The following is a 13,847-nucleotide window of genomic DNA, read 5'->3' as shown; positions in this document are numbered from 1 at the left end:
GGACTTCCAGGTTTCGCTGACTTCCCGAATTGTATGCTCTATCGCGTCACACCACCATCATGGCTCTCAGATGCCTCCATCCGAGCATTATGTCTGCGTCTCTGCCAAGACTACCCAACGTGTCGCTTTGCCAGTTTTCAATCCGCTGTTCCAAAAACGACAAAAACGCGAAATGCAGAGAGGACTAATTTGACCGATGCTGTCCGTGATTGTGTCCTGACGCAAGCCGAAGAAGAAGGTGTGAAATCTGTGATTGTTCCTTTGAACTTTGGAAACTTACATTGGTGTTGCGTCGTGAAGTGATTGCAAAAAGGATTTTCTACTATGATCTAATATTACCCATATGGCTACGCATTTGCAAAAAGGATTTTCTACTACAGTACTGCACCCCGTTTTCGCGGGGGTGGGCCATATAGGATTTAAAAATAAATGAGATCTTAGCTTACAAACAAAAGTTAATTTGGATTCAGGACCATCACATCCGGAAGTTTATCTAAGGTCCAAGGGCGCGAAAACGGGGTGCAGTACTGTATGATCTAATACTACCCATATGGCTACTCATTTAAGATGGGTTTCCACATACAGGATTAATTCTGTCCTCAATCATGTACGTTTCCTCCAACAGTCGCCTATTTTTTTTCACCGTTGGTTTTTTTTCAAGGCAGCTGTTGCGGTCCAGGATTATAACCATGATAATATCCAGGAATTGATCCTGGATTAATCCTGGACACTAAAATACTATGCTAACTCAGTACCCTTCCTGGAAAAATACGGAAAGATACGCGTAGATACTAAAAAATATAGTAAAAATCCTGATTCATGATTTATACATGATTATAATGAAACATCATGGTAAAATCCTGGTTTTAACTGCGGACTGGACAAATCTAAAGTCCTTTCTACTGACTGTCAAACACGATAATGAAATCCAACACTGGATGCGTTTGAAACACAAAGCTACGTGTATTTATCAAGTTTAAGCTATTGAGTGTACCTTCAGCACAACTTGGGTTGGTGGAACATCGTCGTCTCCTGTTTGATCTTCAGTAGTGCTTGGTACAGCCATCTTGTCCTCCATCTCCTTACCTTGTGCAGTTTCGTGACATTGTTTCCTTTACAGATAAGACCTGCATTGTCCTGTCGCAGTACTGCGTGAAGTACGCCTGCCACGCCGCCCAATCCGAATGCCAACCCAGCGACACCTCCACGTGCACCGTTTCGTCAACGCTCGCTCTATCAGATGCCTCTGTGTCGTCCGCAGAGGCATCACTACCGGCGGCCACGGTTTCTTCACCTCCCTCCATGTCTTCACTGCCGGTCCCGCTCCCACAATTACTCGAAATATCTAATTCTTCACCACCAGTTATTTCCGTCTCCATTGCTGACAGTCCCGGGCCACGACGCGGGAGCGAAGACACTCGCATACCACCAGACGCACCCGACACACGCGTTGATCCTCCTGCGCTCGTCCCACCGCTGCTGCTGCTGGCGCGGTCGCTTCCGGCGCTGTCGCCTCCGCCGCATGAGACACGTTTCATTCTCGACCGCGAAACCAAAATGAAAACCCATTCCTCCCTCGACCGGAAATAAGAAAAGTTGGACTTTGAAGGGTTGGAAAGTAATTTTAAATTACATAATCCTGGATGCATACAGGATTCAATCCTGCACATTACCATGATTATAATCCTGGCCAGCAACAGCTCCGTTTTTTCAATAACACATTTCTTGTGTAATTATGTATTCTTCACGAGGCTCTAAGCTAAAAATAAAATAGCTCTAAGCTAAAGATAATTTTTTTTAGATAAAATAGCTCTAAGCTAAAGATAAAAAAAATTATCTTGAGCTTAGAGCCTCGTGAAGATTACATAATTACACAAGAAATGTGTTATTGAAAAAAATTCATTTAATGCATTTGGCATTTCTTTCACCAATGCTTCGTGGTTTTTGATGAAATTATGTATAGATCTGTGTTCAACCACGGCAAAAAGTCAGCTACAGTGTGGACCTCGAAGTCACTGCAGTTGACGCTTCAAAGCCTGATCTACCAACGCGTTTTCGATTCGCTCCTGGTAGCATCGAAGATTGCCTGCAGTATTTCCAATCAAAAACCTGGTCAATGCCCGAACATGAACCGGGTCGTACACCACGCCGGGCTCTTTGTCAATAGAAATCCTTGAGCAAAACTGCAGCAGCGACAAATCATGATCTGCAGTCGAAGCTGGAGCTCGCTTGGCGACAACGTAGCTACGAAGATGGTACGTCAATCCAGCGATCGCCTTGTGTTTAATCTCAATGGGTTGTCCTCGGCAAACGAAAATGATAACATCCCGATCCGGTTCCACGTAGCGCCGCACAATCTGCTTCATCTCCATGTCTGCGCGAGAATTGTTGGAATAAACTTCTTTTGTAAAGTCTTCGATAATTGTGAAAGGCTGGTCAAGATTCTACAGCAGCATCAACAGGCAATAGTGAGCAGCTGGAAAGCTCCCAAATCATTCGGGTCACTCAAACGTACCATCGCTGCCTTTTCGTACAACTCGCCATTGCCACAATGCTTGTCAATCCCTTTAAAGTGGTCCCATGCGGCCTCCGTTGTGTCACTGAGCCCGAAAGGAAGGACTTTGTTCGCAAAGAACTCGACGTATTTGCCGCCAACGCCTTCACGTATGTTTACATCTTCAGTCGGGATATCCATGGTCGCGAGGCCAGTTTCCTCCAGTACGGTATCTAAACCGTGGTAGGTTTCTTCCAGAATTGGGAACAGCTCTTGGAACTCGGCCAAGTCGCCGTGGTAGTCGAGTACTCGAGTAAATCTATTCTCCTTGACACTCGGGTCTTGAGCTTCCGCACACTCGGCCATCTACAATTTCGTAATAGATAACACAAAACACATTTAGAACAAGCATCATTTAAAGGACCGACCGGTTTTGAGAGCGTACTCGCTTGCGCAGCAGTTTGGTCAAATCGATGGCCACCTTCCGTTGGTGCTCCACGTTGAGTCTCAGGCGCGCATTTTCGCGCTCGGAGTCTTCACGTCGCCGCAATTGTCGGTCTGCCACTCCCTTCCACGCACAGAGTACTTGCGATGACGGACGAGCACGAACTCCATTTGGTCTGGTAGCAAGCGTCGTCGAATCTCCGTCACAAATCAAATTTTCCTGAGTCGGTTGCAGCGACTGCAATTCCTGCTGCAACTGCGTCACCTTCTCACGAAGGAATGCAAGCTCGAAGCGGAGCTCGTTGCGCGCCCGGTTCGGGTTGGCTTGGGATTTTCTTTTTCTAGTCGATTTCCGGGGTTTCGAGGTTTGCGTGGGGACCAGAGCCTCGTTCGAGACGCCCATTGAGAGCTGATCCGTCGAGTTAGTCAGCGTCATGGTCGAAGTGTCAATGGTACCGATAGACGACGTAGGGGAGCTCGAGGACGACGGCACGACGTCTGCCGGCGGAATCTGATTTTCCAGTCGAAACGAAAACGAACTCGAGACATCCGACGTGACTGAGAGATTGGGGAGCTCCATCGACGTGAAGGCGTCGCTCGCATATTCCTCCACGAAGCTCAGCGTCGCCTCGAACGCGCGCATGTCATCTTCGCCCCCGACAAGCTCCATTCCAGTCGTTTTTGTTGGCTATAATACATAAGCACTGAATTGTGGTTGGGGGTTCTCAGCATCAAAAAAAAGGAGCAATTGCGGTGTAGACGAAGAGCGTGAAAGGACCAAATTTTGGGTTTTTTACGTATGGTCTAATTCTATAATTTGTTAGAAGCTCACTATGAGCTGCTTCGTCAAAGCTTGATCGACGAGAGCGTTCTCGATTCGCTCGTGGTAGCATCGGATGTTGCCTACAGTATTGCCGATCAGGAACCTCGTGAGTGCGCGAATGTGGTTAGGATCGTAACTCACGCCAGGCTTCTTATCGATGGAGATGCGAGAACAAAACTGCAACAACGAGAGGTCGTGGCCAACTCGAGACTTCTTGGTGACGACGTAGCCTCGAAGGTGGTAAGTGAGTCCTGCGATCGCCTTATTCTTAATCTCAATAGGCGACACTTTGGAAACAAACACGATGATGTCGCGGTCTGGTTCGACGTAGCGTCGTACGATCTGCTTGAGCTGCATGTCCGCCTTCGAGTTGTTCGACTTCGTAAAGTCCTCCAGGACTGTGTAGGGCTGGTCGAGATTCTGAGAGTAGGCGCAGCACACGTTAGATAATTCTCAGTTTCCAGCTACTTGCCCAAGTGCGAGTACCTTAGTGGCCTTCTCGTACAGTCCGCCATTGCCCCAGTGTTTATCCACTCCTTTGAAATCGTCCCAAGCGGCTTCCGAGGTTTGTTGGAGAGGAAAAGGCAAAGCCTTGTTGGCGAAGAATTCGATATACTTGCCACCGACGCCTTCACGGATGTGCACATCATGCGTAGGAATAGCCATCGTGGCTAGTCCATTGGCTTGAAGCACTTCATCTGCTTCGTGGTAAGCGTCTTCCAGATCCTGGAACAACTCTTGGAACTCTCCAATGTCTCCGTGGAAATCAATCACGCGGCTCAAGCGACGCTCAGAAATGTAAGGGTCACTGGCATGCGCGCATTCCGCTGTCTGCAGCATACAGCACAGACATACACAAGCGGGTGGATGAGTAAAGCTCCAAACACCTCAAATTTGATCCAACGACGTACTCGTTTCCGCAACAACTCGCTCAAATCGATCGCCACCTTCCGCTGTCGCTCTACAATGATTCTCAATCTCGCATTCTCACGCTCAGCGCCTTCTCTCCTCTGTCTTTGTCGTCCAGCGATCCCTTTCCAAGCCCCAAGCAACTGTGGCGAGCTATCTGTAGAGAGTTGCGTCATGTCATCCTGCTTTGCCTCTCCGTCGCATATCCTATTGACCTTTGTATTGAGCTGCAATGTGTTCAGCTCATGCTCCAACTGCGAAGCCTTCTCACGGAGATAAGCCAACTCAAATCGGAGCTCATTCCGAACTCGATTCGGATTCGCTTGTGGTTGTGGAGGAATACTCCAACGAATCGTTAAATCCGCCAACCCTCCCTGCGCTCGTCGACAGCTCCGACGCCTCCAGCTCTTTGGCATTCCGACTGTCAGATGCACTCCCATCGGAACTCCTAGACGACGCTGACGCCTCTACCACCGAGACGTCAATGACCGTGCCGCTGGCAATGGCGGAGCAGCTTGCGAGCCCAGCTGGAACTCGTTTCCAGATAGGAACATCAGCAGCTCCGAAGACGCAGCAGTCCAAACAGCGCAAGTGGAATCGACCGAGAAAAAGTTAAGCGTGGCTTCAAAGGCGCGCATGTCGTCCTCGTCCTCCAAGAAGGCCATTCTACTGTGTCTATCCCAATTTGAGTTCACAGAGGCTGGAAAAAATAAAGGGTCAGAATTGACTATTTTGCTGGCAATGACTACTTCGAAGTCTGTTTTTATGGAAGTGGACAAAGTCACACTATCCGTCACAGACATATTTCGGGCAGGAATTCAAGTATATTGAAGTTTGTATGCATTCGATAGGGCTTCTGACACATTTCAGGCAGCACGACTTAACTATGGAGCACCGTGACCTCCTGAATAAGTACGATCACACATTGGGAAAGAAGCTTCCCCACTTGGAGGCGTTTTCGCACGTTTAGCAGAAGGCTGGCTTGCGGGAGGCGGCATCTTGCGCAGTTTCGACGCACCTGGATCCTTCTTGTTAGTTCGGTGAGCAGCTTATTGCGCCTTCGCGTGGCGTTTTTCCTCCCGTTGCAGTACCAGCTGTGTTCTTGCGGTCTGATATTGTTTTTTGTCGTGCAGGTTCATTGCCGCTTGCTCTCTCTTTTCGAGTGCAGTAGACTTTTTGTTGGCCTCTTTCAGCGCTTTGGCGTCCTCTTTAGCTTGAACAGCAGCTTTCATCTCCTCATAGCTCAACAAGTCGCCGCCAGAATAGTTTTCGTCTACCCACTTCCCATGTTTTCGCTTCGGCGGTATTAGAGCTGTGGCTGAAGTACGCAGAAGATTGACCAAGTTAAGTCCTTCCACATCCAAATCCATTTCGCGGAGGACTCGCTTTTGGCGCTCAGTGACGGTTAACCGTCCTGAAGGAGGGGTAATCTGGCCTAGAATTATTGATAGATGTGGCATCGAATCACGGGTCACCACAGGTGCGTTACCGACAATCCCTTTCATCATTTTATCCATCGACAATGGATATATACCTGCCTTCTCAAACCCTCGTTTTGCATTTTCAGGTCGGCACGCCAACATCAACGGATCGCGGGAAATTTCAGCAATTTTGTCTTTGGTTGGCAGCATGTAGTTGTGTGTTGATGGGAATCGCTTTAAAGCTGACTGGTATCGACGCTTGAACGAGCCAAACACAGACACGTCTAGAGGTTGGAGGAAGTTCGAGGTATGTGCAGGCAGCACAATAATATGCACGTCATGTTCTTGGCCATACTTCACAGCTTCAAATTGAATGTGCGATGACCATCTAATATCAACAGTTGCGGCCGCGCAGGCGGCAATTGCTCGACAACCCACTTGAGCCAATTCAAAAACAGCTTACCATTTATATTCGAGCTGTGGCTCATTGCACACACCGCTCCTGGCTCCGATCCTTCCATCCAGTTTAGCTTGCGGTACGTGCCTTAAAAAATATACATGGGTGACATTCGAGCTCCGGATGCACTAATGCAGGCCATTATACAGGTATTTTCGCGGTCACTAGAGGCCTGGACGTTGGCCCGAAGCCCTTTTGGGCAGATTACGCGTTCATTGCCAAGTCCCTGAGGGCAGATTCCAGTTTCATCACAGTTCCAGATGCACTCCGGCCTGTCCAGGAGATCAAACTTTGTTAACACGGCTTTCAAATTGTTGAAGTACCTCATCAAAACGTTAGGAGAGGAGCTTTCAGCTCGTTTCACGTCCAACAGCTGAGAGCGACGGACGGATATCTCCCGGTGATTTTGGATCCATCGCGTTATGTACTTGTCATTGGGGAGTTCATCAGTCAATGGACGGGTACCAGTCTCCTCCGCTGCCCGGCGCAGCATGCACCGCAGCTCGTCAAAACTAACGCACATACCATGAAGCGCTCGATAAACGATAACTTCTACCAGCCCTCTGTCACCACCCTCCGAAATGTAAACAAGTTGAGGTCCAGGACGCGCCACAATTGGCACTAGGCCTAGATGGCGCTGGCGAAGTGGTTCGCGCGATACACCGTATGTCTTTGCCGCTAAGCTCAGTGACATTCCGTCGTTTACCGCTGCAAGCGCTGCTGTCCAGGTGTGGATTGAGACTGTTTGTCGCTTGACCTTCTTCTTCTGCTTCTTCACAGGCTTCTTCATGATGAGGGTTTTGAGGAAGTTTTCTCTTGGTCGGTGTGTTGGCTAGTGAGATCGAAGAAGCGCGCGCGATGGCTCGTTCGAAAAAAGATTTTCGCGCCTTTTTAGCCAACGGTACGCGTGCTATACAAGGTGAGCAGTTTTTAATAAAAGAGAGGATTGAAATTGAGCCTCCTTTCTCCTTATTGACTAGACTTTGTATGTGAGGACCCCTTGCCCGAAATATGTCCTCGCCCGAAATATGTCTGTGACGGATATGAGTTTTGGTAATTCACGATAAAAAACGGCTGCGAAGATACATGTATATAAAATCTCTACATTTGAGCTGCGGTTTCCAAAACTCACCCCCTCTCCCCTTTCACCCCTCCCCTTTTTTCGCGCCTTTCAGCCTTTCATTTTGAAAGATTTGAAAACGCTGCAGAAGCTCGCCGTCATCGGAGAAATGAACAGCTCCGCGTCTGCCTCGGATTCCGACGCCGCTGATGAGGCCACGCAGAGGCAGCCCCCTGCTTCTGTAGCGGTTGACACCGTCTCCGCAACTGAGGCACAATCACCCGAGGTCCATATTTCCTCGTCTGGTGACAGGAAGCTCGTTGCGCGGTCTATGGAGAAGCGTCATTTCGCGGGCTGGGACAATTTTTTTGAGTATCTGGACAAGTATCAAGATGAAACGTACCAAGTCTTCCGCAAGAGGACGTCTCCGAGTATCGAGGCAAGAAACACGGACCTCATGCGCCGTGGAAAAGGCTACATCTACAACACTTATTCCAGTCTCTTTCGAAAAGTATTACTAGCGGATGATATGCACGCATGGATGGTCACGGCCAAGCCGATCTAAAGGATAATAAGAGAGCTATTTTATGAAGTCGACACAATGTCAGGCGCAGTTGTCTCTTACAGGGGTCTGGGTTGCGGATTTAGGCTTTTAGGTGAAAGTAACTCAGCAATCCACTGTCCACAATCACCCCCTCGGTCAACTCACCTACGCCAATCACCCTGCCAAGCGTCGAGCTGAAGATGCTGACGTCCTCGTCTTCGTTGAGGAGTTGCAGGCGGCTGGAGCGAAGAAAAAGATGAGCATGGAGTACTTGAGGCGGAAAACAGGTACGCCTGCTATTTATTATGAGATCTATACCGCTACTACACCGCTTTTATTAAAGGCAAGCGAGTCACCCTAAGGGACGTACACAACATGGTTGCCAATATCAAGGAAGCGTGGCGGGGGGCTACAACTGTGAAATTTAGACTGTATTGCTGTTTCCGTAATTTTTTTTCTCAGAAGGGAAACACAGCTACGGTCTATGTCGACGAAGATAAACTGGCTTAGACGATCACGTTCCAGACTCATCAGATGCGCCGCTTCTTTGAGGCTTTTCCAGAAGTGATGATGGTGGATGCCACCCACAACATCAATGACGCTCGGTATAAGCCGTTTAGCTTTATGATTCATGACGTATTCGGCCATGCAAGTGACAACTCTGTGATTATTTGTGGTTCTTTGTGACTCACAGTGTGCCATTGTGTCTTTTTGTGTTGCTTTGTGCGCGCGAAATCACTGAAACAAGTCATCAAGTGTACTTGCGCGGATAGCCTGGTCGTTCACCTCTCCATGACAAAGCTCAGACGTAAGATCGATCACAGACGATTCGCCGGCTTTGCTGTCTCCAGTAGGATTTCCCTAACACGTAGCACGTTGGATACACGTATTTGATTCACTTTCGTCTTTTTTTTTGCGTTTTGCGTCTGTTTCCACAACTCTGGGAGCGTCGACACAGTCAGACACCCTTGGCGACGGTGATTGGTCGACACATTGAGCTACTGAGGTCGCACCGGAGGTGTGTTCGGCCTCACCACGTAGTTGACCCATCGTAGCATTAATTGCATCACTCACAGCGCTCGACCTGGCCTTGCACAGAGCGCTTGCCATCGTCGGCCGGCCTACCTTGCCGGCCTCTTGCTGGTATGCCCGTAATTTGCGCCATTTGACGTGCTCTATGTTTAGTTCGCACCCCAGAACGTCGCGTCTGCGACGCATGAAGATTGTGAGGGGCAGCGGTTCTCCAGTGTCGATTGATACTGGCAGCTCATTTCCAGGAGTATCGTCTACACTTAGTATCACTGCTACTCTAAGGCCTCGTGGGTCGCCCGTCACAAAGCACCTCGAGTAGTACTCGATCTTTTCGCCTTCCGCGAGTGCCTCCGCCGGGAACTCCTCACCGCGGAGACCCGGCATGTTGCTGTATGGATCGCACAGAGCAACGCTCACTCTCCTCTCTTCTTGCCGGTGCTAAGCGCTTGAATGTTTGAATTGCAAGGCGTTTGCAAAAGTAACATGCAATACAGTTACTTCTCCCACTGGTGCGAGGGGACCAAATTGGCTGTGCGACGCACTCTGATTGGTCAAAACATTGTAGCCATGGGAAAGCCCCATAAGTCACCGACCACTATAATCCATAAATGTATATACCGTTTTCACGAATGACTGTACCGTATTTTTGCGAAAGACTGCACGTTTCCGCGCGACTGCACTTTTGCGGGCGACCACACATTTGAGGACGACTGCACAATTGAGGAAGATACTTTGTCAGGCACGGGCCACGCATAGAAATAACAAGTTTCATTTCATATTTTCCCTTCGCGGAGTGCAAGCGACTGCAATGGACCTGCCCGAAACTAGTCGCCTGTACGGTGCGGCCATCGCTGCAGCCAAGTTTGCCGACCAACGACTCGAGTCTCGCACGCGGGTCGACTATACCGGCAGCCTTCGTCGGTTCACCGATTTTTGCATAGCAGAAGAATACCCAGACCCGATGAAACAGCGATTTGTTCAGCTCCCCGCCGTACTAGCAGCGTACATAAATCAGCTCGCGACGGCAAACAAGAGTCAGTGGTCTGCTGAGAAGCTACGCGCCGCGATTAGCTGGTAATACGCGAAGCCGGAAATGCTTTCAGGTGGACACCCGCACGATCGTTGGGTTATTGAAACTCAAGCAGATGGATCGATTGTGCCACGCGGAAACCCCGCCCAATCCGCAGCAATTACGCAAATCCTCGCAGGCCCAAGTAAAGCAAAAAAGCGTGAAAGAACTCCTAAGCGCGCGTCATCTATGTCGCTCGCGATGCTAACGCGAGTAATCACTTTCGTGGAAACCGATTCGGACTTTAATGAGACGATGCGCTTGTGGCTTTCCGCCGTGTGCTCGCTTGCCTTTTACGGGATGTGTCGAATAAACGAGGTGCTGCTCATGAAGAATGGGGATATTCAGCTCGGACTTCGGCGCAAGTCGCGCAAGAACGACAAGGAGATCGAATTTGGATGGTTCACAATACGCGACCGAAAAACGGATCATGATCCACTGGCATGTCGCACATATTATTTGCATCACCTCTCTAAGATGAACAAGCTACCGAGGCTTTGACGTACCTGGAGAGATGGTTTAAATATGCATGTACGCAGTTAAACCACAAGTGGGACAGTGGTGACTACGCGTTCCCAGCACTGACAAAGGCTCCCCGCGGCGGTGCTAAACGTCCAAAGAGCTCTCTCGCTAGCACCAGTTCTAATGGGACATTGGGAATGTCGGCGTTTAATGGGGCGCTCCGATGTCGAACAGTAACTTCACTCAGATTCTCAACATTGTCGCCAATGCAGCTGGAATCAGCAAGAATCTCCTTGGGGATGACATCTGGTTTACATCACATTGCTTTAGGCGAGGCGGGGCTCAGTACAGATTTATGCTCGCTCCTGGACAAAGCGGCTGGTCTTTGAAGCTGGTGAAGTGGTGGGCAGGATGGGCGCCAAGTGAAAAGGCTGAGACCGTAACACGATATCTACTAGACGACGTTCTAGATCGCGAGGAAAACCAACTTGGGGATTTTATTGGCCCCTGATGCGAATATACCTACCAATGGGCCCCTGGCAAGCCTTCACGACTTCGACTACAGCTGCGCTCAACCTAGCAACAGTTTTATTTCGGATGAGGCTGCTGATGTGCCTAACGAGTCTGCTCCCTCCCTTTCGGTTTCAATCGTTGGAGACATCAAAACTGCAATTCTAGCGGCACTTCGCGATATGATGAAATCTATTAGCTCGAGCCAGAGCTCGGCTCAACGAACGGAAAATGACGAAGGCGGCGGCATCGTGGAACCTGAATCGGCTCATATTGCAAACGACTCTGCGAACTTGGTGTCGGAGCTACCCGACGCTAAAGGGTGGCGGGACTACGTTAACCAGTACTGGCATGCTAATGCGGTATGCCACCAGTTCAGAGATGGCGTTGACATGCTCCCACATGAACGCAAGTTACATCGATCGCGTCTTTCTCTAATGAAGATCATCGCTGAATATGGTCAAGAAAAGCGCGCCGGTGACCAGGACCAATTCGAGGCAGACTTTGCACTTTGCACTCATGATGACCTAACAGCTTACAAAATTCTTGCAGAGATTAGAAAACGTAAGCGAGCGTAAACATCGTCCTCAGAATTGCGATCTCGACCTCAAATGTGCAGTCGGCATCAGCTGTGCAGTCGCTCCTTTGTGTGCAGTCCTCAATGGTGCGGTCGTCCTCAATAGTGCGATTGTAAATACACTACAATAAAGTATTGTCGGTCTCAAAAGTGCAATCAGCCTCAAAAGTGAGGTTGAAGATATACGATAATAACTGCTTCAAGGCTAGTCAAGACGCATAAAACCCAAGATTAACTAAAACGTATGCTTTATGTAGTAATGCCTTGCCGTGCATATTGCCTATTCTGATGACTCTGCTTAAACACTGGCACTAGGTTGGTATTCTTCGTCAGCTGAATCGTTTGAGTTGTCACTCAGGTAGTCATCACCGAAGTATATACTGTCGACTGGAAACGGTTGCATGCATGCTGGGCACTTGAAGTGTGCTGCACGATTCTCGCTGAGGTTCACCATGTTGAATACACGTAAACACTGAATGCCGAATTGGTGCGGGCACTGAGGGCCCTCCTGTATAATGTCCCCGTTGTGTTCATTATGCCCGCTAATAAAACACGTCGGCCGAGCAGGGATATGACGCACGATAATCACTTCATCATCTTCCACTTCCATATCGATATGCGTGCGAGAGATGGGACATCTTTTATCATGCTCAAAAAACTGTCCAACACAGCTACGGTGGTACGACTGGCGACAGTTGCTACACACCCATTATTCTGTCTGGCTATCTGACTTGTAGCAGATGGGACAATTCACAGTATATTCCACGGCATGTTCCACAGAATCGCCACCGTATCGTCCACAGAAACTTCAACAGAAACTTCCTCTGCTTCATCACAAGACTGCTGTACAGTTTCATTTCGCGACAGCCCCACGATTTCGTCAAGTTGCTGCACCGACAATTCGACAACTTCAGCCCCATCATCATTGACGAACTCAGCAAATTCTGTGTCAAACCAGTTCCAGTCTACATCGGGTACGCTGATATTGCCGTCGGGAGCATCGCCACCTACTGTGCTGTCATCATTGTTGAGTGTTTCGTTATCCAGTGATACCTCCTCAGTTTGTAAAGTGCCACACCCCAAGTATTACTTCTGCTACTTTTCTGATTGCAACTTCATGATAACTTCAGTTTACTACTTTAGTGTCACTTTAGGTCTTGTCTCCGAAGGATGATGTGCCCGGGGAACACGAGCTGTGCAATTAAAAAGGCCGCTCTGTGTGGTTTGTTTCTGTGCTATTGTGTTCTAATCTTCCCGGAGTTGTTGTGTTGAACGGATTAAGTCGTGTGTTTCTACCATTTTCTCCGTGACGAGGTGAATGAGTAAGAAATTAGCTCGACACGTACAGCACTACTATTACTGTGCTTTGCAGATGGAATGTCCATCCGTTTTATAGCCTAGCTCGAGCATGGTTGGAGCATAAAACCACGCGTAAAAATGAGATGGGAAGAGGCAGGCATCGATTTGTTTTATCTGTGATCGAATTACCATTTCAAAATGGCAAAAAAGGTCGATTTACAGAATATCGATGTTGATTTGGTGGTTGATCGATGCCGAGCGGTCGATTTGACTGCTGTGGCTCGATTTATCAGCCAGTCTAGCAAGATCGATTTGTACTTTTTAAAGACCTCGATTTAATAAAACGACCTTTATTTAATATAAATCTAGCATCTGGCTAAGTGAAAAGGACAAAAGATTGAAATGCACAATAATACCGTACGTAGTTTATCGACGCAAAAATGCACCTATTAAATGACAATATTTTTTTATTGTCAACCCACGTAGTATATCGACGCAAAAAAACACTTGTATTACTACAAGTAGTGATAAATATGTTATTTTATCGTCAATCAAAACATGTACTACATTTTACTGGATAATTTCCCGCCCCCTTACCGAGTAGCCTGTCCGTCTGTCAATAAGTCCGTCCGTTTCCTTTCTTGCTGCTTTTGCCTACCTTTTAGCATGGCTACACTCGGCCTTTTTGAACGGCGCCTTCGCCCCCACACTACCGACCCGCCGGCTATCTTCTCCTGAACTTCACT

General features: G+C 48.5%; 2 protein-coding genes across 2 annotated transcripts; both read right to left on the bottom strand.

The window, feature by feature from the left end:
• Window positions 1–717: 717 nt before the first annotated feature.
• PITG_00809 (M96 mating-specific protein family) lies at window positions 718–5,335 on the bottom strand (the record flags this gene model as incomplete). Its single annotated transcript, XM_002909323.1, has 9 exons — window positions 718–730; window positions 1,087–1,506; window positions 2,110–2,444; window positions 2,516–2,860; window positions 2,940–3,626; window positions 3,771–4,181; window positions 4,248–4,592; window positions 4,673–5,137; window positions 5,273–5,335. 9 exons carry the CDS (start codon window positions 5,333–5,335, stop codon window positions 718–720), a joined length of 3,084 nt encoding a protein of 1,027 aa, XP_002909369.1.
• A 384-nt stretch (window positions 5,336–5,719) lies between these two features.
• On the bottom strand, window positions 5,720–7,338 carry PITG_00808 (uncharacterized protein; the record flags this gene model as incomplete). The annotated part of the gene is made up of 3 exons (XM_002909322.1): window positions 5,720–5,943; window positions 6,205–6,453; window positions 7,074–7,338. 3 exons carry the CDS (start codon window positions 7,336–7,338, stop codon window positions 5,720–5,722), a joined length of 738 nt encoding a protein of 245 aa, XP_002909368.1.
• Window positions 7,339–13,847: the final 6,509 nt, after the last annotated feature.

The sequence above is a fragment of the Phytophthora infestans genome, genomic scaffold, assembly GCF_000142945.1.
Source record: "Phytophthora infestans T30-4 supercont1.1 genomic scaffold, whole genome shotgun sequence".
NCBI classification, from domain to species: Eukaryota; Oomycota; class Peronosporomycetes; order Peronosporales; family Peronosporaceae; genus Phytophthora; species Phytophthora infestans.
This window is presented reverse-complemented; position numbering and strand designations above follow the sequence as displayed.